We start from the raw sequence: 23,258 nt of genomic DNA on the forward strand, positions 1-23,258 counted from the left end.
TTAATTAGTGTAGGTACCTGATTTCATTTAAAGCTTTTAATATACAAGTATATTACAACAAGATAACGATAATCAAAGTGTTAAACAACGTGCGCGCAATGCTACCGCTTTTGAGGTCTGAATCTCCCTCTTTTTCATCGCAATAGGTTAACATGTATGCCAAAATATAACTTGACCTAGATATTAAGCTGGTAAATCTGTATAGCAAATTTCATTTCAGTGTGTACAATCTCTGCAAAGAAAATAAATGGAAACTGCAAATTGATTTTTCTACATATATATATATATTTATCACAAAAGAAATGGTGAAAGACTAGTCCCAAAACAAAAATAATTGGACCTGATTAATCTGTATCCAAATTTCATTTCAGTACCTGACCACTGGTTCCAAAGGAATTGGTCTATTGGAAACTAATATTTTTCGACAGACAGCAGCAATATAGCATAGCGGGATATTTTCTTGGGGCATAAAAACAACTGAAAATTCATAATTTTGCCACTTTGGTGGTAACTTGCTAAAATTTTAATTTTTAATATAGTAAGTTCTTTTCTAAGTGTTTATCTGCAAAGAGCCGAAACTCTGTGTCCGCTGAAATAAATTACGTCAAAATTAATGGCATACCTTTGAGCAGGTAAAGAGCCAAATTTTACACCAGCCAAGAAAACATGCTATACGGTATTCTAGACAAAATATTTGGACAATATACATGTACTCCAAAGGAACTTTAAGTTAACATCATATTAGATAAGATTTCAGAATAAACAACATGTAGAGTAGATAACTTTCACTGTATATAATTTATATATATACTAAAATTTATGAAATTCATAGTCAAAATATATAATATAATTGTATAAGCTTTTCATTTTCAGTTTACATGTAGTACATGTGCTACAATAAGCACAGTAAATTACTGAACAATATTTAAGAAATAAATAACAAGTTTATAAACTTCAATGGGAATTAAAAAGTGATTTAAACGTATCAAATCCTGTGAATGAAGGCCTTCTCAGAAGATTTTGATCATGTACCAAAATATATAATATTAATTTATAAACTTGTTATTTATTACTTATATATACATTTGAGACAGACGATTGAATACTTTCGAATTTAAATTATTGCACTAACCGTCCGTCGTAGATTTTGAAAAATGACTCAAGGTGTAAATCGGCTTGCATGGCGGTTACGCTTCGAATTCATTAGGCTAAGGAATCTATTTCGAAGGGAATATTTTGTGAAAGGCTACTTGTGATCAGTAATAGTGAACAGATTGTTGTCTGGGAATATTTTATTCGTGAAAAATGATAATCGATCCTGAAAAGACACAAGAAACACGTCCGAAGTTTGATGATAAAAAGTTGGAGGAATTTCGGTCGCCAGGAAGGGATGGATGGATCCGATGGATTGAGACACTTGTCCGAGCCAATTAATTTGCAGTTTGATCAAAAACATTCCACGGTTTCAGTAACTAAAGGCATACTTATAGTAAAACACTGATAAACACGGAGACACTGGTGACAGCTTTACATTGAACTACGAAAACGCCGAGGTGTTTGGCAGCTGTTCATGGCATGATTGCAAAGATATTTTCCAACAGATTTACACATTTATCGTGAGTAAAATTTAAAGATAAAATAAAAGTTTATCATGAAAATTTAACCAAAGGTCTTTCCAAAAAATAAGGATGAACGTTAGAGACTGTGCAGCTGATAAAAGTGAAGAAAAATGTAAACAAACGCTAGGCTCCTAGTTTTCTCTATGTACACGGGTTGAATCGATAGCCCCAAAACTGTATGAAATACTTGTTTACATTTAAAATAAAATAATTATCATTATACTTGCTTTTTTTATTCATTTTTGTACATGAAAAGCAAGTAGAGCAGGTCATTTTATAATTTATGTACCGGTAGATATTATTGCGCCGTGTGATTAGGTCACGTATTGACCTCTGACCTCTGACAAACTTCATACAGAATTGAAGATATTTTCTCTCTGTATGTTTATATAATGGAGAGATACCACAAATGTATATATTTAAGAAATAAATAACAAGTTTATAAACTTCAATGGGAATTGAAGTGGGTCGGTCACGTGATCAAATCCTGTGAAGGCCGAAGGCCTTCTCAGAAGATTTGATCACATTTGTGGTGAGTATTTGTTTAGAAAATCCCCATTGAAGTTTATAAACTTGTTATTTATTACTTATATATACATTTGAGACAGAAAATTGAATACTTTCGATTTTAAATTATTGCACTAACCGTCCGTCGTAGATTTTGAAAAATGACGCAAGGCGTAAATCGGCTTGTATGGCGGTTACGCTTCGAATTTATTAGGCTAAGGAATCTATTTCGAAGGGAATATTCTGTGAAAGGCTACTTGTGATCAGTAATAGTGAACAGTTTGTTGTATGGGAATATTTTTATTCGTGAAAATTGATAATCGATGCTGAAAAGACACAAGAAACACGTCCGAAATTTGTTGATAAAAAGTTGGAGGAACTTCGGTCGCCGGAAAGGGATGGGTGGATCCGATGGACTGAGACACTTGTCCGTCCAAGTTAATTTGTAATTTGATCAAAAACATTCTACGATTTCAGTAACTAAAGGCATACATGTACTTACCGTAAAACACTGATAAACACGGAGACACTGGCGACAGCTTTACATTGAACTACGAAAACGCTGTGAGGTGTTTGGCAGCTGTTCATGGCATGGTTGCAACGATATTTTCCAACAGATTTACACATTTATCGTGAGTAGAATTTAAAGATGAAATAATAGTTTATCATGAAAATTTAAACAAAGGTTTACCCAAAAAATAAGAATGAACGTTAGAGACTGTGCAGCTGACAAAAGTTAAGAAAATTGTAAACAAACGCTAGCCTAGTTTGTCTATGTACACAGGTTTAATGATAAATCGATTGCCAAAAAACTGTGTGAAATACTTGTTTACATTGTAAATGAAATGATTATCATTTTACTTGCTTATTTTGTTCATTTTTATACATGAAAAGCAAGCAGAGCTGGTCATTTTATAATTTATGTACCGGTAGATATTATTGCGCCGTGTGATTAGGTCACGTATTGACCTCTGACCTCTGACAAACTTCATACAGAATTGAAGATATTTTCTCTCTGTATGTTTATATAATGGAGAGATACCACAAATGTATATATTTAAATTACAAATACTACAATAAAACAATACATGTATACATTAACTATTAAATCTTAAACATGTTAAAATGAAATACATATACATGTACATGAAATATATGGTAACAAAACATTGTGAAATCAATAATACTTCATGGTTTGTTTTAGTTTTTATTCATATATTATTTATCTTGTCAATTTTCAATGCTGTTATACAGACAAACCTCTATATCTTAATTTAACTCAATGTGGATGATGCTTAAAGTTTGATAGAACCCAGTACTATAAACTTGGTGAACTTGGTAACACTGAAGGGTTGATAGCTTTACAATTTGGACATTTTGAAGTATGGTGAGTGAAAACTGCATGCTTCTATTTACAGTCTCCTAAACCAATAAATAAGAATCAATTACGTTGACAAGTGGAAATTTTGATATTTTATTTATTCAACTATTGTCAACTGCCAAGCACAGTGGTTAGAGCGTCTGCTCTAGAGTCACGAAGTAATAGTTGATATTTACTTTGTGGGTTCGAATCCCACTGTGGGAGGTGGATACCAGACCATGAGATGAGACCAAGGTCCCATGTCGCAGTAGGTGCTGACACGAAAAAGATCCCTTACTGCTCAATGGCCATAAGTATAGAACAAAACTTTGCAGCTCTTCATTGGCAAGTGGTGGTGTCTCCATATGAGTGAAAAATTCTCTAGAGGGACGTTAAACAATATACAATCAATCATTCAACAATTTCTCAATCAACATTTCCAAGTCATCAAATTTTCCAAGTAAACAGTAATTTGGATTTATAATAAGTATACAAACACGAAGAAAATGTGGATAGGACTGCCAAAATCACTTAAATGACATGTCCCTGATATATCATAGTTCAAAATAACAGAATTTTACAGTATATTTTCAAAATGCTTAAATTATAACTTTGACGTCTTCAGAAAAAAACATTTACCTAGAAATAAAATTGATTTCACATACAATACAATGTAATAAGTAACAAATTCAGCCTCTTACCGTTCTGTGTACATAATGCTCTTGGACAAAGTTAAATGGATTCAGATATTCTGACTTTTCCTACATTAAGACAGTAAAGATGAAATTGTTGCTAAATAGGCAAAAACACTGTGTGATATAACATGTACGAACTTTCCTTCAATTTGTAATTTTGGTATATTAAAGAAACCAAGGTCGCTAGATGGACCTCCAATATGGGGGCCAACGGGAAACTCTTGCTAAATTCAGACCTAATTGAAAACTATCTATACTTGCTCAATGTTTTGCCTGTAATTTTTGAAGGGTGAAAAGAAACTGGCCAATTTAGCTCACCTCTTCATTATTGCCTGTAAATTATCTAAGGTGTCCAGCTTACAGGGTTATTTAGCTCACCTGTTTTTGCCGATCTGCAGGACGTGGAGGTTTATATGTCCTTTCATGTGTTTCTCTGTTGACATAGTAGATTCGCTTTGTGACCGGGTCCAAAAAACTATCCCATACCCCTAAAAGTGTCTTTAAGTAATTCCCCTCTGTTGTTGGGGGTGGGGAGTCTGGGGTCTTGAGTGTGTCCCCAGGGTGAATCTCTGTAATGTTGGCATAAAGGTCTTCTGAGAATCTCTCCTGAAATTAAATATACAAGAGCATTTTATTTTATACACATTTGAGGTGTATGCAAGTTTAAAATATAAGAATTTTACTAAGACATTTCATTGTTGCTAAATCTTGTCTTTCTGGTTAAGAATGGTCTTAACAGCAAGTCTGTCATTGTAAAGGCACATAAATTATGATTATCTAAATATTTACTACTTGCTGACATAAATGTATGCAAAGTTGCAAACTGTTAATTATCTTATATTGTTACTTTAGACATTATACTATTGCTCATATTGTGTATTTTCATTTTATAACACATGTACAATTGTGAAAAAAGACAAATTATTTGGAAAAAATAGTATGTCTGCAGTATTACTGGAGTTGGGGAAAATGCCTATACCAAATGTATACTATACAGGCTTGTGGGATTTCAAACTGAAGTACTGCTAATTAATATAAGTTGTTTGTATAAATTAATGGTTGGTTAACAGTACATTCATATCCTAATCAATATATTGAATTGTTTATCAGTTACTGACTTTCCTGTTCCAGTTCCTGGCCTTTTACAATCCGATATAAATATATATACAATTTCAAACGGATCTTTTAGAACCATGTGACATTCATGTGACAGTAGCCATGGTAACTATAACAAACATTCTGAGAGTATTGCATAAGCAATACATGTCCCCTACCGGTTTCCCCTTTTTCTTTAGGATGTCATTATACCCGCACTTTCTAAAGAAAGTTCGGGTATATTGTTGTTACTCATGTCCGTCCGTCCATCCGTCTGTCACATTTTTCTTCCCTGAACTCCTCCTACACTTTACACAGTAGCTTAATCATCTTTTGGGAGATGGTTGGTGGGGTCATGTAGATGTGCAGTAAGGTTTTGGAATTTTGATTTTGCCCCGGGGTGTCAAATGGGGGTCGAAAAACGACGTTTTTTATGCAAAAAGCCCCATCTTCCCTGAACTCCTTCTACATTTTACTCAGCAGCCTAACCAGCTTTTGGGAGATGGTTGGTGGGGTCATGTAGATGTGCAGTAAGCTTTCGGAATTTTGATTTTGCCCCAGGGGGTCAAATGGGAGTCGAAAAATGACGTTTTTTAAGCAAAAAGCTCCGTCTTCCCTGAACTCCTCTTACATTTTATTCAGCAGCCTCATCATCTTTTGGAAGATGGTTGGTGGGGTCATGTAGATGTGCAGTAAGGTTTCTGAATTTTGATTTTGCCCCAGGGGATCAAATGGGGGTCGAAAAATTACGTTTTTTATGCTAAAAGCCCCATCTTCCCTGAACTCCTCTTACATTTTACTCAGGAGCCTAATCATCTTTTGGGAGATGGTTGGTGGTGTCATGTAGATGTGCAGTAAGGTTTTGGAATTTTGATTTTGCCCTGGGGGGTCAAATGGGTGTCGAAAAATGACTTTTTTAATGCAAAAAGACCCTTCTTCCCTGAACTCCTCTTACATTTTACTCAGCAGCCTAATCATCTTTTGGGAGAGTTCACTCTTTTGAAATTTTGTTAAAACATCAAGGTCAAGGGGTAAAAAATCATAGCATGTTGGGAAACAACTTGTTATGGGTAATGTTCACTTGAAATGTGAAAGTCGAATCTCTTCTCAGTGAAAAGGAAATACAACATTAATGAAAACTAAGTTAAACTTCAAGGTCAAGGTTACAGAGTCAAAAAGTCATGATACATTTGGAAAGGTCTTATCACAGGTAATATGAATGCCCTTTCATTTATCTTTCAAAATGATTAATTCAAAGCAATTAATTTGTTTATGAAATTAGGTCAAACTTCAAGGTCATGGGTAATAAAAATCATAGTGTATTTAGAATGGTATTGTCCCATTTAATACTAATACACATGTTTAATATAAAAGTCCTGTCTCTTCTCATTCAAAATATACGACCATGATGACCAATTGCAAGGTTAAATTTATTGTGACAGATGGGCAGATTGACAAACAAATGAGATTTAATGTACCCTACCTTAGTGAAAATGGGGGACAATAAATGTCTTTGCTGTTCTTGAGAAGAAGATTTATGTTGGAAAAAGTCCCCTGCATATTTAAATGTAAATTGGTTGAAAATGGCCCAGTGGTTCTTAAGAAGTTAATGTGAAAAGTTTGCAGACAAACAGATGGACAACAGAAATCAGTACATTTCAGAAAACAGTATGCTTATAAATAGTTAATCAAGGTGCTTTGGGTAGCAAAATTAAGCTAAACTGGTATATCTAAACTGGTATATCTAATTCATCCGCAGAGCTTAGTATATTTTAATATGCACAACCTTTTCAACTCTTATCATAATTATTTTTTAAAATTTATATCACCATGTCTCATTCAAGGGAGAACTAGAGATATGACCAGATGTATATCTGTTGAATATAAAATATGTACATGTATACTGTGTTTTTTTAGTAATTTGTTTGTTTGTTGTGACAGCAACTGTTATGGCAGCTTTTGGCAAAGGTTGAAGTTTCTCAAATGTAAGTCAAACTCCAAGGTCAAGGTCAAAGGGTCAAAATTGTTGGTATCAAAGGGAAAGTCTTGTCACAAGGAATACACATGTGAAAAAAGAGAGAAATCCCTAGAACTTCCTCACCTGTTCAAAAGTTATTGCCAAGGTTAAAGTTAAATTGGGTTCAACTCTAAGGTCTAGGTCAAAAATAATTATACCTGTTGAAAGTTCACAATGATTACACATGTTAGAGCATGAAAGTCCTAGCACCACCAGTTCAAAACTTAGGCCAAGTTTAAGGTATTTTTCTTGTAAAAGTGGGTCAAACTCCAAGGTCAAGAGATCAAGAGGTCAAAATTGGTGGTACCCATTAAAAGGTTTTGCCAAAAGAAATTTACCTATGAAATATTGAAGCCATGTGTATAGCCCAATCCACTTAAAACTTATGGGCAAGGTTAAAGTTTCTGTGGACAGACAAACATACATAAACATAGGAAACAAAATATGTATATATAGTCAAATGAAAAAATTTTCTACTATTATGGAGTCATAAGATCAATTGTCATTTCAGGTACAGGGAGTCAGTGGCTAGGGAGATCACACCCCCCCCCCCCCTGGAATTAGCAGTTATTTAAATAAGACTATGTACTGTAGAGAATAAAAATGACTTTGGACATCCTCCCCCTTAGAAAACAGGGACTCCACCATCATTGTTTTTATTATTATATTTTATTTGCTTCTCAGGAAATCTTGGGCTGATTTTTTTGACTGAGGTGTGACACCCCCCCCCCCCCCCCTCTCTTTCTGAAAAAAAAAATTCTAGATCTGCGCCTGTATATACTGAATGTCCGCAACGGGAGATAACTTGACAATGTGAAATTTGTCGACTGTGGCATGCGATGATCTTTGACCCTTTTTGAACTTCAACCTAACCATTTGCATTTATTTATTTTTATGCAATCTATACTAAATCTTGTACTTACCGAATGTCATAGGTCGTGACAACGAATTCATGAAATATAATCCATATAATCCAATTAAAACACAAATGATTTTAACTGACCACACTGTATCGTCAGCATACATGTGCTAAATAATCTCATTCGACAAACCTTTGCTGATTCCGTTGCCAGTATGAATCGGCCGAGGTGTGACGAGAGGTGATATCTATAAATATGATAATGGGTGACGCAAACCCAATGTGAATGTAGAAAATAAGATGTTCACACGTAAAACTGTTTAGTACAAGAACAAATTTCAAACTATCATAATAAACTATGTTTTAACATAACTTTGCCATCTAGGTCTATTTTTAAAAAATGTGAGAGTGAGAGAGTGTGTGTGTGGGGGGGGGGGGGGGGGGGGGGAGAGAGAGAGATAGGCATTGACAAATTAATCCGGTTGTATTTTCAATGGGTTTTTTTCCCGACCAAGTACTAAAATCAGTTTGCACATTTTGATAAATTCATCAAAAATGCTTTGTACTAAAATAATATGTCGTTGAGAAAGTAAATTTAAAAAGTTCCAAATTATGGGCAAAATATTTATCTGGATCTAATTAAGTAATTTACTTCAATCATTAATTAAATTCTGTTATTTCAGACTGGTAATGAATTAAGTATTCAAAATACATATGTGAGGCTCATAGACCATATGGTCACCTGAAAATTTTATGTTCAATTTGACGAATACATGTACGATGATAATTATAGAATTATTTTGACTTCTTCCTTGGAAAGTCCAATATGAAGGAGTGTGTATTTAGAGGCAAACACCATAATGCGGGTATTACTGTCTCATGACAGCATCTGGTTTTATAATATGCAAAAGTTATGTCCATGCAAGGTAAAACTGCTTGATTTTGAGGTTGTGAAATGCCTTTAACCTAATAAAATAATCCACACTTCAAATCTTTTTTTCAATGGTTTTACCGTAAACAACGTCTTTTTCTCGCTTCATATATATGTTGACGATTGGAATTTAGCGCAGCACGAACCCGATCTTAAACGATTATGAAATATTAAAAATGCCATAATTTTGTCAAAAATTAATGAAGCACAACGACATTCAAACTTGATCTGTAATTCATCAATATACATTCACATACCAAAATTCAGTTCAATATCTGCAAGCGTTTACATGTACAAAAAAGTGCGGAAAACCAAGTAGGACAGACCGAGACAGATGGACGGAGAGATGCAGAGGAAACCTATAGTCTCCTCTGGATTCACCTGTAGGGGACTTAAATAACTGATTTCCCTTAATTCTTATCTATTGTTAACAACAAAATCTGTCATTTAGCTTAAATAAACAAAATTTCATTGTACCAAATCAAAACTAAATTGCCAGACCTTAACAGTTACACTTTAGTATAAATTTATAAGTTACTACCATACACACATGCAGTCATATAATTAACAAAGACCATAAGCAGAAATTTTCTCCCACACATACAAACAAATGCCATATAAGGGTAAAGGCTGGCATCTGCCTTTTAACTTTTGATGATCTGAAGTATTTGAGAGTACTGCTCTTAAATAGGTATGGTGGATCTGAAATCATGAACATATAATACACACGATTAAGCCATCAGATGAACATGATGAAATAGCCTTGGGCTCTTCAACATTTTTAAAACTTTTTATGCATACACTGCATGTTTTAAAGTGCAAACCCGGCTTTCCTTTCCCCAGGTCACCCTATCTCTTCCTTTGACAAAGCTCAAGAAAGTTATATATCCTAAACAAGAAGCTAAACAATCTTCTAACATACTTCTAGTGAAATAAGAGATTAGAGGCCACTTATCATAGCAACAATATGTAATACATAGAAACACTTGAAGTCACTTTTCCGGGAAAGTAAATTGTTTATCTTCTAATCAAGAAAGAGAAACAAATTCAGTTTTCCCAAGGTCATAATGGTCTTAAGGTTCCTTACTTATACATCACACCAAATATGTTGTCAAACGATTCTCTCATACATGTCAACAACATGAATTTGAGAGTGACCAGATCAAAAGTTTTATGCAATTAAAACATAGGTATTATACATGTTAAGTCAGTTTGACCTCACCTAAACAAATGTACAGTAATAGAAGCAAATTCCCATACTAAACTAATTATCTAAGTAGTGTGCATCCCTAGATCTCATCATTTATGCAATTTTGGTTTAATAGAGATTGCAGTAAGATCATGGGAAAGGGCTTCATCCAAATCCAGCATCTATTGCATGACAAGCAGACAGACAGACAGATGGACAAGGCAATTCCTAAATACATTCCCAAACTTTGTTTTATTGGGATAAAAAGATTCCTCTCTTATACAACAAACCCTTGGTTCTAAGAACATGTCTAAATGTGCAGTCTCCTTGAGCAACTGGTGGCATCCCACCCAGTACAAGTGAAAAACTTATCAAAGGGTTGTAAACAAATAACTTAGAGGACACTCCAACCATTGTAAACAATATCATGAATATGAACATAAAGAGTATAGTCATCAATCAACATACATAGCTTTTTAACACATTTAAAATAGCAGGATAAATGACTCTGCAGCAGACTGAAGTAGATCACATTTATAAGAGCTCTTAAGCTGAGCAAAGGTCCCCTATGTGTGGAACAGGACACAGTCATATAAGCCTTTATAATGTTGGTGTAACTATCCTCTGACTAAAACATTCAGCACTTACCCACCCCTGATATTATCTACAAACTTTGTTTAATCAGAAAAATAAGGAAACACCTTGCGAACAGTCAGATAGGAGTAGCATTTCCTCAAAAGTATTTCATATCTTTTTTCTCTAATGCATCTATAACTGTGACTTCCTTTTTCGTAGATAAGTTTTTTAACATCTCTGTATCAATAGTTTTATGCATGTGGCTTAAGCCAAGACTCTAGCAATTGATGCAAAAATGTTTGCATGTACATCTATATCTGTGAGCAAATTGTAGATTTATCCCAAGAAGAGAAAGATAACATTAATTATTTACCTACATTATTTATCGATAAGCAGGGTGAATGACAAGGATCGGATTAATGAAGGGTATTTAAAAGATTCGGGCCCAAAAATCTTTCTCTCTTTCAAACTGACACACAAGAATTACAGAGGCTGGATGCACTACACCTGGGTACAGTACCTGGCCGTATGGTTCCTCTAAAACGTCTGAAGTCCGCGGACTGTAATCCGTAACTAAATTATAATACAGCGACATATCTCACTTATAATCCATACAGAAACAACATTCACAAATCCACACAGCAAAAAATATTAAAATCGAAATTAAAATCAAAGTCACAATAACGTAAACACTGCTATACTCCCAAATCAACAAGACCCGCACGTAAATCCAAAATGTTTTCAGGAAATGGCCAGCAGATAATACTGGGGATGTGTATGTATATACATCTAGTTTCCTCTCCGTCAGTTAATACTAATAATAGTGGAGCTATTGAGACTACATCCTGTTACATCTATATCCCCACTAGCCTGGGGAACACCTCTTATGTTTAAACAACTATACAGTTTATTATGTCTGTATACATCTATCATGTGATAGATTTTGTCCATTTCAAAATTAAAATCTTAAGTGCAGCCGTGAATTTTAAAAATGTGATCAATTTTTTTCATGCATATCAGGCTCACTATAGACCTATCATATTCATGCTATATTAAATTAAATCTGTCCAATGCACATTTAAGGAACTGATATGACCTATACAAAATTATTAAAATGTATATGAATATATATATTAGTAGTATTGTTAATATTTAGTAATAACATTTTTTAAGTTTTCGGAAATACTGAAAATTGAGTGTTTTACATATAAGGCCATTCCAAGTTTTTTTATCAACTCAAATATGTTTTAAAAGTTTGCAAAAAACACACAAGTATAAAACATATTTTTGTAAAGTGTATAAGTAAAATTAAAAAGATATGATTTCATTTATCTATTTTTTATATAAAGAAAGTTATTTACTTCAGCAGAATCAATGTATTAAATACTGAAACTATTCCATCATTGAAGTATTATACAAATACTTAGAGATATTGCGGGAAATCATAAATTTTGACCTTAATGATTAATTTTCGGACTCCTGATTCTGTTTGTTTTTTCTGACATGGGGTGTCAAAAACCAAGGCGCACGAGAACGCTAAACATAGGAAAAACTTGGAATGGCCTAATTCTAACATACAACAAATTCATTTCATTAAGCCACATGCAGCAATCTATATCTAGCATACACATTATATAGGTTATTGTAGACAACATTAATTCAAAACAAATTTTAACATGTTTAACATCTGATCATGTTTAAATCACATTATCATGGTTACATGTACCATAAGCAAATAATTATAATAACACATATTAACATGTATACTGAACAAGTGGGAGGGTTGGTTTACTTTAACCTGCAAACAATACTTACACTGACCAAAATAAACCATTAAAAGCTATATTTGATCAATGCTTAAAATGTAGCCTGATGCATTCCAACATCTTCAAAAGCATTAATTAAATAGTGACAATGTAGTGCATTGTTTATGCATTTTGGCACCAGTTTCAACTGCAAATATATGCAAAAATTTGTTGAGAATTTTAAAATAGCTTATTTCTGAGGTAAATTGTAAAACTTTTAATGTTGACATTTAAGAAAAATTAGTCTTGAAATAATAATTTAAGTCAGTGATAAATTGGACCCAGGTCGAAAAACACTGAGAGTTTCTGACATCAAGTCTTATTTTCTATTTACGTGATCTTAGATATTCATCAATTCTAAAACCAAGTAACATTTCATTTTTTTTTCATTTCAACCTACAATATAATTACATGCAAGTTTACATGCATTCATGAATAAATTATTTTTCTTTAGGAGTGTGATATAAATATGTGATCAATGTACACATTATATGCTGTATGATTCAGTCTTAAAGCAAAATAAAACAGGAAGTAGATATATAATACACATGTAAACAGTAAACATGTACACAAAGGGAGATAACTTGCATCAATTTCACAGCCTAAAAAAACTTAACAGTGGAATATCAAAAATAAACCTTGTATGCAATTTAACTTCACTATGGCCAGGTGCTAGATTTAAAAATCTGAAAGATTCATTTCAAATACCTTAGAAAATTTTCATGTTTGTCATAAGGATTTTCTACAGGTCCAAAATAATTCAAACATTTTCCAGGATTTTTTGATGATTTTGATATTTGATGTGCCAAGAAAACATTGTCCTTATATCTTGTTGCAATTGATTGACCTCTGACTTTTTCCCCTATTCAGCCCGAGGAAATACTAATCGTACTATTTTTATTTCTGGTTTTACTTTTCCTCCCTGTTCATTTCTGACCCACCTCATTAAACTGTTTTTCCTGCATCTCAAATATCAAATCTTTATTAAAAGATAAAAAAAATCCTGGAAAATGTCAGAAATTTTGGACTATATGGATTGAGGCTTCGGGGATAATGTTTTGAAATACAGTTGAACTTCAATATCTCAAACACTGATATTTCGAATACCATGAATATGCCGAAGTAATTTGAATTAAGTCTCAACCCCTTATATTTGAAGTATTTTCCCTTGATTATTAATGATATCTCGCACACTTGCATATCTTGAATTTTTTCTTGGTCCCATAGCGTTTGAGATAACAAGGTATTACTGTGCACCATAACATGTATTTACAACTTTGAATTGATACAGTCAAACCTTAATTGTTCTTGAATCCTCTAACTTCCTGGGTTCAAGACAAAAAAATTGAAGTATTGAAGACTTTGATCAAGATACCAAGGCTAAAATTCTATAAGAATAAGTGCTCAAGATTTCCTTTTCGGTGTGGTATTTTGAGATATCAATGTTTGAGATATGTTCAAGTTCAACTCCCTCAAACCTCCCTATAAAATTTATCTGCTAAACTTATTGAGCACAGCTTAAAGAAACACTACAAAAAGCCTGCAGACCACAGATTTTGATGAAGCATGCCTACAGGGACAAGTGATTGAATCTTCAAATATAGATATAGATCACTAAGTGCATTTAGCATGTGTTCAGCAACATTTGTGTCAAGCTCTTCAAGATATATATAAATTAAAATGTTCCTGCTCTGTGGATCATTTTTGGAACAAAATTCACTTTCAGGAAATATATTGTTATGACTAATAGACGCTTTGGTCATTCTTGCTCATGAAAGTTAAGATGCACATAATGACATTCCAAAGAAATTTCCAAAACAATGTACTGATGAATTGTCCAATGCAGTTAATCTAACCAGTTAGTACATGTACTTAAAAATAAGACCTATGTTTGTTTGTGACATAATGCCTATTTTGTTTGAAAACAATGCTGTAATAACCAGGTATACACATTTAGACATTAATTACAAGTACAATGCCACAAATAGTCTTAAGGAAACCTAGGCTACCCCAATTAGCTCTCCCTTGGATTTCAAAAATGTTATTTCAATATGCAGACCTTGTTTGTCTCTCATTTATTCTATATGATATCTGATTTATAATCATGATAAGTCACTATAGATCAGTTTTCCAACATGTATCATGGTTATAATCTCGATAAACCGTAATAAAATACACCAATTTTTTTTCTAACAACATGAACATGATGAAGAATTAAGAAATCTCATTACAAGTTTGAGTTTTTTCCCCCATTTTCAGTCTCCGCTAAAGACATCCGAGACCATATTGGGCCAGTAACCAATTCAATGCCTCGGTCAGATGCATGATTTTTTTTACAACTGACTAACGTTAGATACCCGTGGTAGTCTGATATCTGTGTCCAGTTTTCAGTTTTACTATTTCAATTTACTCAAAGTTATAAAAATTTTGTTTAAAGAAAATATATCGCACTTGGGTACATAAAAGCTGCATGAACCAAGAGATTTCATTGGAGGTTCTGCATCACTTTGCACACCTTGGATCATTTGTACCTGTATTTGAAGGCTATGGAATTAGCTGACAAAAATTTACTTTCATCCTGTGTTTTCCTGAAATATCCTGTGTGACCCAAAAATATCTGCATAAACTGCTTTATATTAATTGTCCATCGCTTAATCACTGTAAAAGGAAATTCTGTCCACCTGTCAGCCTGTCTTTCTGTAAGTAACACTTTTATTTCCATGCAATATCTTGAGAAACTTTTGAGCTTTTGCAATGAAATTTTATAACAATACCCTGTGGCATAAGGAAGATCCCTATTGATTTTGAGATCAAAAGGTCAAGGAAATAAAATTATAAATTCTGTCTGTTTTAACACTTTCTTTTCCGCATGATTTCTTGAGAAGCTTTGAGCTTTTTGCAGTGAAATTTTATACAATACGTAAGGGTTAATGTACGAGTGGAGCTCCATTCCTTAAATGTAATGGAGCCGAGGCCCCGAAAGGGCCGAGGCCCATTACTTTTAAGGAATGGAGCGCTACGAGTATATTAACCCGCGTAAAATCCGCCTTTTTAATGCTTTTATTTAATACTCGTTAATATAAAATAAAGAATATTTCTATGATACGCTGTTAACAGATATTATATATATATAGTATTTATTATTTATGTACTATAGAAAGTAAGGCGAAAAAAAGTATACAAAAGTTATTCCAATCTAGTGTTTCGCAACAGCTTCGATAGCTCAGTGAAACGAATACCCAACTAGAAAGCGGAGGATACCGGGTTCGATTCTCACAATGGGCAATAAAATTTTCATTATGTGATAAATAACACTTAAATTTTCTTAAACTCTTCTAAAAAATTTTCTAAGTTCTTTCCTCAGTAGAGGCACGGAAAGGAGAATAAGAACAAAAGAAATTCCGTTATCAATGAAATTTGCAACTCTCCATTCCTTAAAAGTAATGGAGCGCTCAAACAAAAGAATGACGTCACAGGTGGATTTTACCTCCATATACCCTGCGGAAGACCCCCTTTTTTTAGGTCAAAAGACTAATGTTTTCAGTAGAATAGTGCCCCTAATGGTCAGTCAGTTTATTCTTCTAGTTTTCTTCTGTACAAAGTCAGAATGCATCATGCAAAAACAACAATATTGTCAGTGTGACATAATTATATGATACATTATGTATTGTAAAGGAAGTGTTTCATCTCATCCCTAAATTAACTAACTAATTACACTAACAGGTTTTAATGATCATCCTTCATGTACATTTTATAAAATGTACAATAACACGATAACTAGTTAACTACTGTCTATAACACTATAACTACTGTATGCTGAAACTTCAAGTGGACATAAATATATCTAAGTAGAAAATTCTTCTACTGTTTGAGAACAACAGTATAAACACTTGCCATGTTTTCATACATTTTCATAATAAGATGTTTTGTTTAGGTAATTAAATACAATGACTACATATTAACTTACTTGTGTTCCATCCCTTCTTTCCGAGTTCAGTCCAGCATTAATTCTATACTCGTCTAAATTGACATAATCTCCTTCATCAGAAAAACTTCGTCTATATCCTGTGTTTTCCGCAACCTTAGTGTTCAGATTTAAAGACCCAGTGGTCTGATTCCCGAATGTTGTGAAGGTGGTTGATTGTTTACGCTCGAATGTTACTTCACTGCTTAATTCAGACTCCATCTTGCTATTTAATCCCTCCACTCCATTTTCTGTTTTGCCGACATTTTTTTCCGGAGTCACTTGTGTACTTGAGAGGTCAGAGGATTCTTCATCTAGTGTGCTATTTCCTGATCTGATTTCTTCATCCCTCTCAAGTCCTGAATCATCCGTTTTTGTTGTGGCATCCACATTACTTCCGCCGTTGTCAACAACACGCACATAATTAGCAGGAACGTAGAACGAGAGATCGTCCAAATTACCCATGTCTCTGACCACCTCCCACCAATCCCCCTCTTTCTGGATTAAATGATATTTTTCTCCTTCTTTCATATGAACTATGTGACCATCGTCATCTTGATAAGAATAATCATACAAGGCCACCAGTTTAGTGACAGGCATCATCGAATACGGATCGTATTCCTCATCATCCGAGCCTGTGTTTCCCAAATCAAAACTCATTGTGATTAGTTTTTATAATTAGCTTCTTTTTAAATGTTCAAAAACTAGGTTAACAGGAACAGGAAAATTTGTCTCTTTGGTGTTTCATAAGTTTTCAAGCACACCACGGTGTACAGGGTATTTCTGTCTCACAACTTCTAAAAAAGTTATCATCTGATAAATCGAAAAGGTTGTGGTGGTCTTGAAACGTTTAATTTCAATTCATTAAAAATCTGTAAGCTTTCTGAGGTTCTTTGGGCTTGTCTTATTTCGTTTTAATTTGAAATTATTCTGACTTTGTACTATGAAATGAAACTAAAATGAAAGTTTATGATTTTTTTTTTCCTGAATAGGCCCTTTGCTGGTTATTGGGCACCAGTAGATGTTAATCACGGATAACGAAGTCCCCTGTTTTATCATTTACACGCTCCACTTTCCGTTTAAACTTTGTACATCTTGTGTGTATCACTCTGTGTCTACATTCTGATACAAAATTTGTTCAGGAAACTGCTACTCGTTATTCCGGAAGTTCACAAGTGGCAGACATCGCCCTCTGCTGTTTACTATTTTCCGAAAGTTTTTGTTACGATGTATATGATTGGTCGATTTATTTTTTAGTTTGTTATCTCGCACATTGAATATTCGGTTCAAATCTGAGTGAAAATATTTGTTTCTTTTACATTTATTTATCTCCAAAAAGAGAGAGAGAGAGAGAGAGAGAGAGAGAAAGAAAGAAAAATTAATAGCTTGTCAATAAATAAATAAATTGATTAGAACAAAAATGGTTTGTTGCATTAAATCACAACGCGAAATATTTAGATTGTGTGGATCCAAGCAAAAAATGTATTTATATACAGGCCTAAATCTCTTAAAAAGTTAATTGAAAGTAGTTGATTGATGTAGATTTTTTCCACAGTTTCCTTTTTTTAATTTAATTTTTTGATATTGTAAAAATAACTAGAGGCCCAGGGACCTCATTACTCACCTGAGTATCTTTTACCATGCCCTTCTTTACCAAATCCCCCACCCCCATGTAATTCTTATTGTGGCCCGCCCTTCCCCCAGGGGTCATGATTTGAACAATTTAGAACCTACAATACCCCAGGATGCTTCCTCATTAGTTTAAGCTTTTCTAGCCCAGTGGTTCTTGAGAAGAAGACTTTTAAAGATTTTTCCAAATATATTTCTATATAAAACTTGGATTCCCTATTAATTGTGGCCCCGCCCTACGTACCCCGGGGATGATGATTTTAACATTTTAGAATCTACACTGCCCCATGATGCTTCCACTTAAGTTTCAGCTCTTACGGTGCCGAGTTTTACTAAAAGTCGTAAAGTTTTTACGGCCTTGTATTTGTATATTTTAATTCAAAACCTGTAAAATTTTACGGAGTAGCAATCTGGTTTGTGACTTCATATCGATCTATAAAAATGCCTGAACGTTTTTCAAGTAACCCCCCCCCCCACCCCTCCGAAATCACAAATCCTATATCCGGGTATCCGCCCATGGGATTTCTTCTAGATATGCTGTGCATACGATTTAAAACACGTATATATATAATATATACGTCTTTTAAAAAATGTTTAATAAAAGTGTGTTTAGAAATGATCTTAAGACACTTTTAAGTAAAACCGGCTCTTTAGCAGAGCGTGACTTTACATCATTATTTCTATAAAGAAGAATTCGCTGTGCTCAATATCGGTTATTGATCTTTTATATTGGCCCTTTATTGACTTCTTTTAAAATTCATTTCCCCTGGTTTGTCTGAAATCAATGTTTGCCATCGCCGAAAGGAAATAACGTGTATAAAGCATATTCTTTGCTATATAGTACCCAGGGTTTATGTTCAGATTTTATCTATATATAATTTAAAAAACAAAATCAATATGTTCCACACATTTTATAACCAAATTTTAATTTTAAAGTGCACTCTTTTCTTCAAAGTACCTTCACGACGTACATATACAGATTTTATGTACATACTCAATGGAAATTATTTTGTGTTTGAATTAAGATCCAGTCATATAACTAGAACAGCGTCACGCCATTCGCTTGCGGTAGATTTTCTTTCAAATTGGAACCTATGTATATCGTATATCTGCAGTCTTGTGCAAGATTTAGAGGTAACGATAACTTTATCATCTTCATTTAAAACTATTTAAATTTTCATACAATGTCAAGAAAATTTTCAAAAACTATCTTGATTGTCTCAATAATCAATCTAATCAAATTTCTTTATGTACTAATATAGTAAGAAACGAATCTGAGTTGTATATCGATCATAATATATTTGTAGTTTTTTTGTACCAATATGCATGTAATCTGATTGTTTTTTTTTCTTTGGAATATATTATAAATGGACATTTGAGACAATTGTATGGTTTCTGTGTATATCTGTTTTTACAGAAGAACAATGTACATGTAAATACATGTAAACGATCCAATATTCATGTTCAATTTATTTTTAACAGATCAATGTGAGCGGATACAATGGATTCAGCCTTTATAACCTGCAAAATTTGTTTCAAAAAATTTACCGACCCTTGCCATTTAGAGTGTTTGCATGATTTCTGCAAAGAGTGTATTCGAAATGACCTGAAAGAAAATTTAAGTACAAGACTAGATGCATATTCGTGTCCAATCTGTAAACAGCTTACGCCAACCAAAAACAAATCTCCCGAAGATTGGGTTGAGCAACTTCCACCGAGTGACTTTGTGTCTGCCCTTACTGAAGTATATAAACTGAAAATAGATGATATCTTTTGTTCTTCTTGCAACCGGAAGGGGAAGTCAACAACCGGAAGTAAATGGTGTCGCACTTGCCGCGAGACTCTCTGTGTAAATTGCCTCGACGTGCACGGTTCACTAAAAACTACGATGAAACATTCCATCCTAGATCTAAAGGAAGTCAAATCGAGAGAAACAAAGAAGATAATTTTTGATTCAAACTGTTTGTCTCATGAACTCCAACCGCTGACGTCATTTTGCGAAACTCATGACGAATTAATATGTTCACTTTGTGCCGCAGAGAAGCACAAAGATTGTACATCGATCAAGACCGTTAATGACGAAGTTAAAGTCAAGTCACGGGAAATTCGAGAGTTGTCATCAAATACTTTGGAACACCTTCAGATCACTAATAACGCATTGCAGGCGTCGCAGGCATCCCTCGGTGAACTTGATAACTCGTTCTTGAATCTAAGCAATAGTATTCGAAGTGTTCGAAAACGTGTGGATGAAATGTTTAGTAAATACGAACGACAGTCTTTAGAAAAACTTGCTGGGATAGAAAATGAATTCCGAGAAAAGTTACAGCATGACATTCAAAAATTAGAATCCTTGAATGCAGAATGTTCACACACAAACCAATTGCTTGACAACGTGAAAGATCATGGTACAGATGTTCACATCTTGCAATGCCTCCAACAAGTTAGAAGAAGGAATGTCACTCACTCGACAGTTATTGAAGAATATAAAGAACTGCATGGATTACCAACGGTTAATTTTGTAATCGACAGTCGACTAGATGATGTGCTGAACTCTTTGACTTCAGTTGGAGAGCTAGTCGTGAATGGCAGTGGAAACAATAAGAAGACACAACAGGTGGGTTCTAAATCCAGAAAGACAGAGTATACGCCAAAACATACAGAGATAAAGCGAAGGTCAGCTGACAGAACCGTGACAGTTAAAACTCGGTCTGACGAGAATGCTTGTCTGATTACAGGAATTCTCTCTCTGCCTTCACTGGGCTGGTTTCTTTGTGACAAAGGAAACAAAAAACTAAAGCTTTACGACAATCAGTTTCAGATGAAGTCGGAGCACTTCCTCGAACAGACGCCTTTCGACGCAACGTGCCTCACTGATCACGTGGTTGCTGTGACGGCTCCAGAGGAAATGAAAATATTGGTCTTCAAGGTCTTGGCTGGAATAAATTTGCAAGAAGAACTGAAGATAAGTGAACGCTGCTACGGAATAAGTTATTCTTTCAGAGAGGATAAATTTGTAGTTACGTGTCCTTTTGCATCACCCGCCTCTGTCCGAGTCCTTTCAAGAAAAGGGGAAGAGTTAATGAATCTAACTCCAGAAGAGAACTTGCAGTCTTTGTTTCTCCGTCCATGGTATGTCGCATTTGATGGAACTGGAAACTCGTATTTTGTCAGCGACAGTCAGAATAATAGAGTAACTTCTATCACTAGATCAGTGTACAGACGGTTCCACTACACACACGCTAACATGAAGAGCCCACGTGGGCTGGCCCTAACATCGAATGGCGATATGTTCATCGCGGGGTGGGGTTCGGACACTGTTCACAGAGTTGATGAGAATGGAAGACTGAAGGAAGAATTTTTGTGTCGCCATGATGGTATCATTAGTCCCCAGGCCGTTTGTGTATCGAAAGACAACACCACACTGGCACTGTCTCTGGATCAGACTAGCTGTCGGAGCGATGTGCTGCAGATTTTTCTTTTGTGAACCGTTAAGAATGTATCAGTCATTGTTTTCGAATTTATCTAAATTTTGTTACTGAGTCGATGTTCAATATAGACAACAGTCCGTATATAACCTCAGTTTTCTCTCGCTTGAACAAATACTCATTTTGGTTAAAGGTACGATGGCATGTTGTGCACTTAGACATATTGATCCGCTATCATCACGTGCTTTACCCTATGTACTCCCTTGTGCAACAAGGACTAGGTTGTATCATTAAGTGATGTTACTTTCAGCATCTCCTATAGGAACGTGTACATGAAGAAATAATTGTATCTCTGTACTCTTTATCATTTCAAACATACAGGGAAGGTGTCTCACCGGGCAACAACAACACTAACTAAATTAATTTAGTCTCACTTAACCTTTTTGACTTCTTGTTTTAAAGATGTAGAAACATAGTTGTATAGAATTTTTTTCAATCCTTTTGATGTACTCAATAAAATATGTTGGAAACAAAACATTTTTATCCTTTGAATTTGTTCAAAAAAGAGAGCCCGAGAACTGGAGATAGAGGAAAAACGATCCAGAAACTGCAATAATGCTTAACTATAGAAGTCAATTGGCGCCATACCTCGAACCCCAGTTAATTTGAGAAGCAATATGAAGATATCGAAGCAATCTAACATTTATATCTAATATTAAGCAGATCAAACAAGGATTCCTTGAAATTTTCAGGGTTGGGATAAATCGAGATTACTGAAACCCATTTATCTTCCAACTTATTTGCCATTAACCTTGTCTGGTTTAAAAAATTTAAAAAAAGATCTGTTGGTAGGGCAGTGGTCAGAGCGTTTGAACTAGAGTCGCGGAGTAAGGAGCTGAATCAGCTGATCATATATAATGTCGCGGTTTCGAATCCCGCTGTGTGACTTAGGAACCGTTCCTTCGGATGAGACCGTTCAATCATTCATTCATACTTTATACTCTGATGAGACCGTAAAAAAGAGATTCCGATTGCAGTATTTGCTGGCACGAAATGATCCCTCAAATACTGTAAGTAACCGAGCACATGTATAAATTTGCAGCTCTCCAACATCACGTGGTGACGACAAGTTAACCTATGAATATTGTATTTTTGGAAACTGAATAGAAAATGAAATTCATCTTCAAATAAAATCAACTTCCCCTAGCTGTGTTGAAAGTTTTACAAAATCTTGAAATTAATTTTTAGATATAGACAAATGTCTTTCTTTTTCTATGGCAAGATTATGTACACTGAGTTTCAACTTGCTAATAATTGATTTCTCTGATCTCCTTTTTAATATATCAGTCACGGTATCCACAGCGTTTGAAATTATCAAAAACAACTTGAAAAACTTTTAGTTTTCATGAATTATGAATCTTTGCATACTAGTGCTCCTCTTGTAAGCATTGATCTTCTTTGTGTTATGCTACTCAGTAGTAATAATGAAAATCCTTACTTGTTGGTCATGAAAATAAAAAAAAAAAAGGAAAATATCCAAATACGAAACAGATGTGCCAAAGTATGTGATGTTTTTTTTGTTTTTAT

General features: G+C 34.2%; 2 protein-coding genes across 9 annotated transcripts in view; one reads left to right on the top strand and one right to left on the bottom strand.

Annotated features, from left to right (window-relative positions):
- The window catches only part of LOC134276955 (rho GTPase-activating protein 15-like), a 41,850-nt gene extending 24,043 nt beyond the window's left edge, over positions 1–17,807 (bottom strand). For 4 of the 8 annotated variants that reach the window (XR_009994146.1, XM_062759238.1, XM_062759236.1 and 1 more), the window contains exons 1-2: positions 16,621–17,807; positions 4,560–4,787 (exon numbers count right to left, since the gene is read on the bottom strand). Coding sequence is in view for 7 of the 8 variants with exons in the window: in XM_062759238.1 (XP_062615222.1) it covers positions 4,560–4,787; positions 16,621–17,277 (885 nt within the window). In the remaining variant the exon portion in view is untranslated. The remainder of the gene's footprint in view (positions 1–4,559; positions 4,788–16,620) is intronic. The other 4 variants (XM_062759241.1, XM_062759239.1, XM_062759237.1 and 1 more) reach the window with 2 other exon arrangements.
- Positions 17,808–19,727: 1,920 nt separating this feature from the next.
- LOC134276947 (E3 ubiquitin-protein ligase TRIM39-like) lies at positions 19,728–22,020 on the top strand. Its single transcript, XM_062759223.1, has one exon. It carries the CDS (start codon positions 19,748–19,750, stop codon positions 21,728–21,730), a length of 1,983 nt encoding a protein of 660 aa, XP_062615207.1. The 5' UTR covers positions 19,728–19,747; the 3' UTR covers positions 21,731–22,020.
- Positions 22,021–23,258: the final 1,238 nt, after the last annotated feature.

Source organism: Saccostrea cucullata, unplaced genomic scaffold, assembly GCF_032062105.1.
Source record: "Saccostrea cucullata isolate Sc308-1 unplaced genomic scaffold, CSIRO_AGI_Scuc_v1 ctg428, whole genome shotgun sequence".
Lineage (NCBI taxonomy): Eukaryota > Metazoa > Mollusca > Bivalvia > Ostreida > Ostreidae > Saccostrea > Saccostrea cuccullata.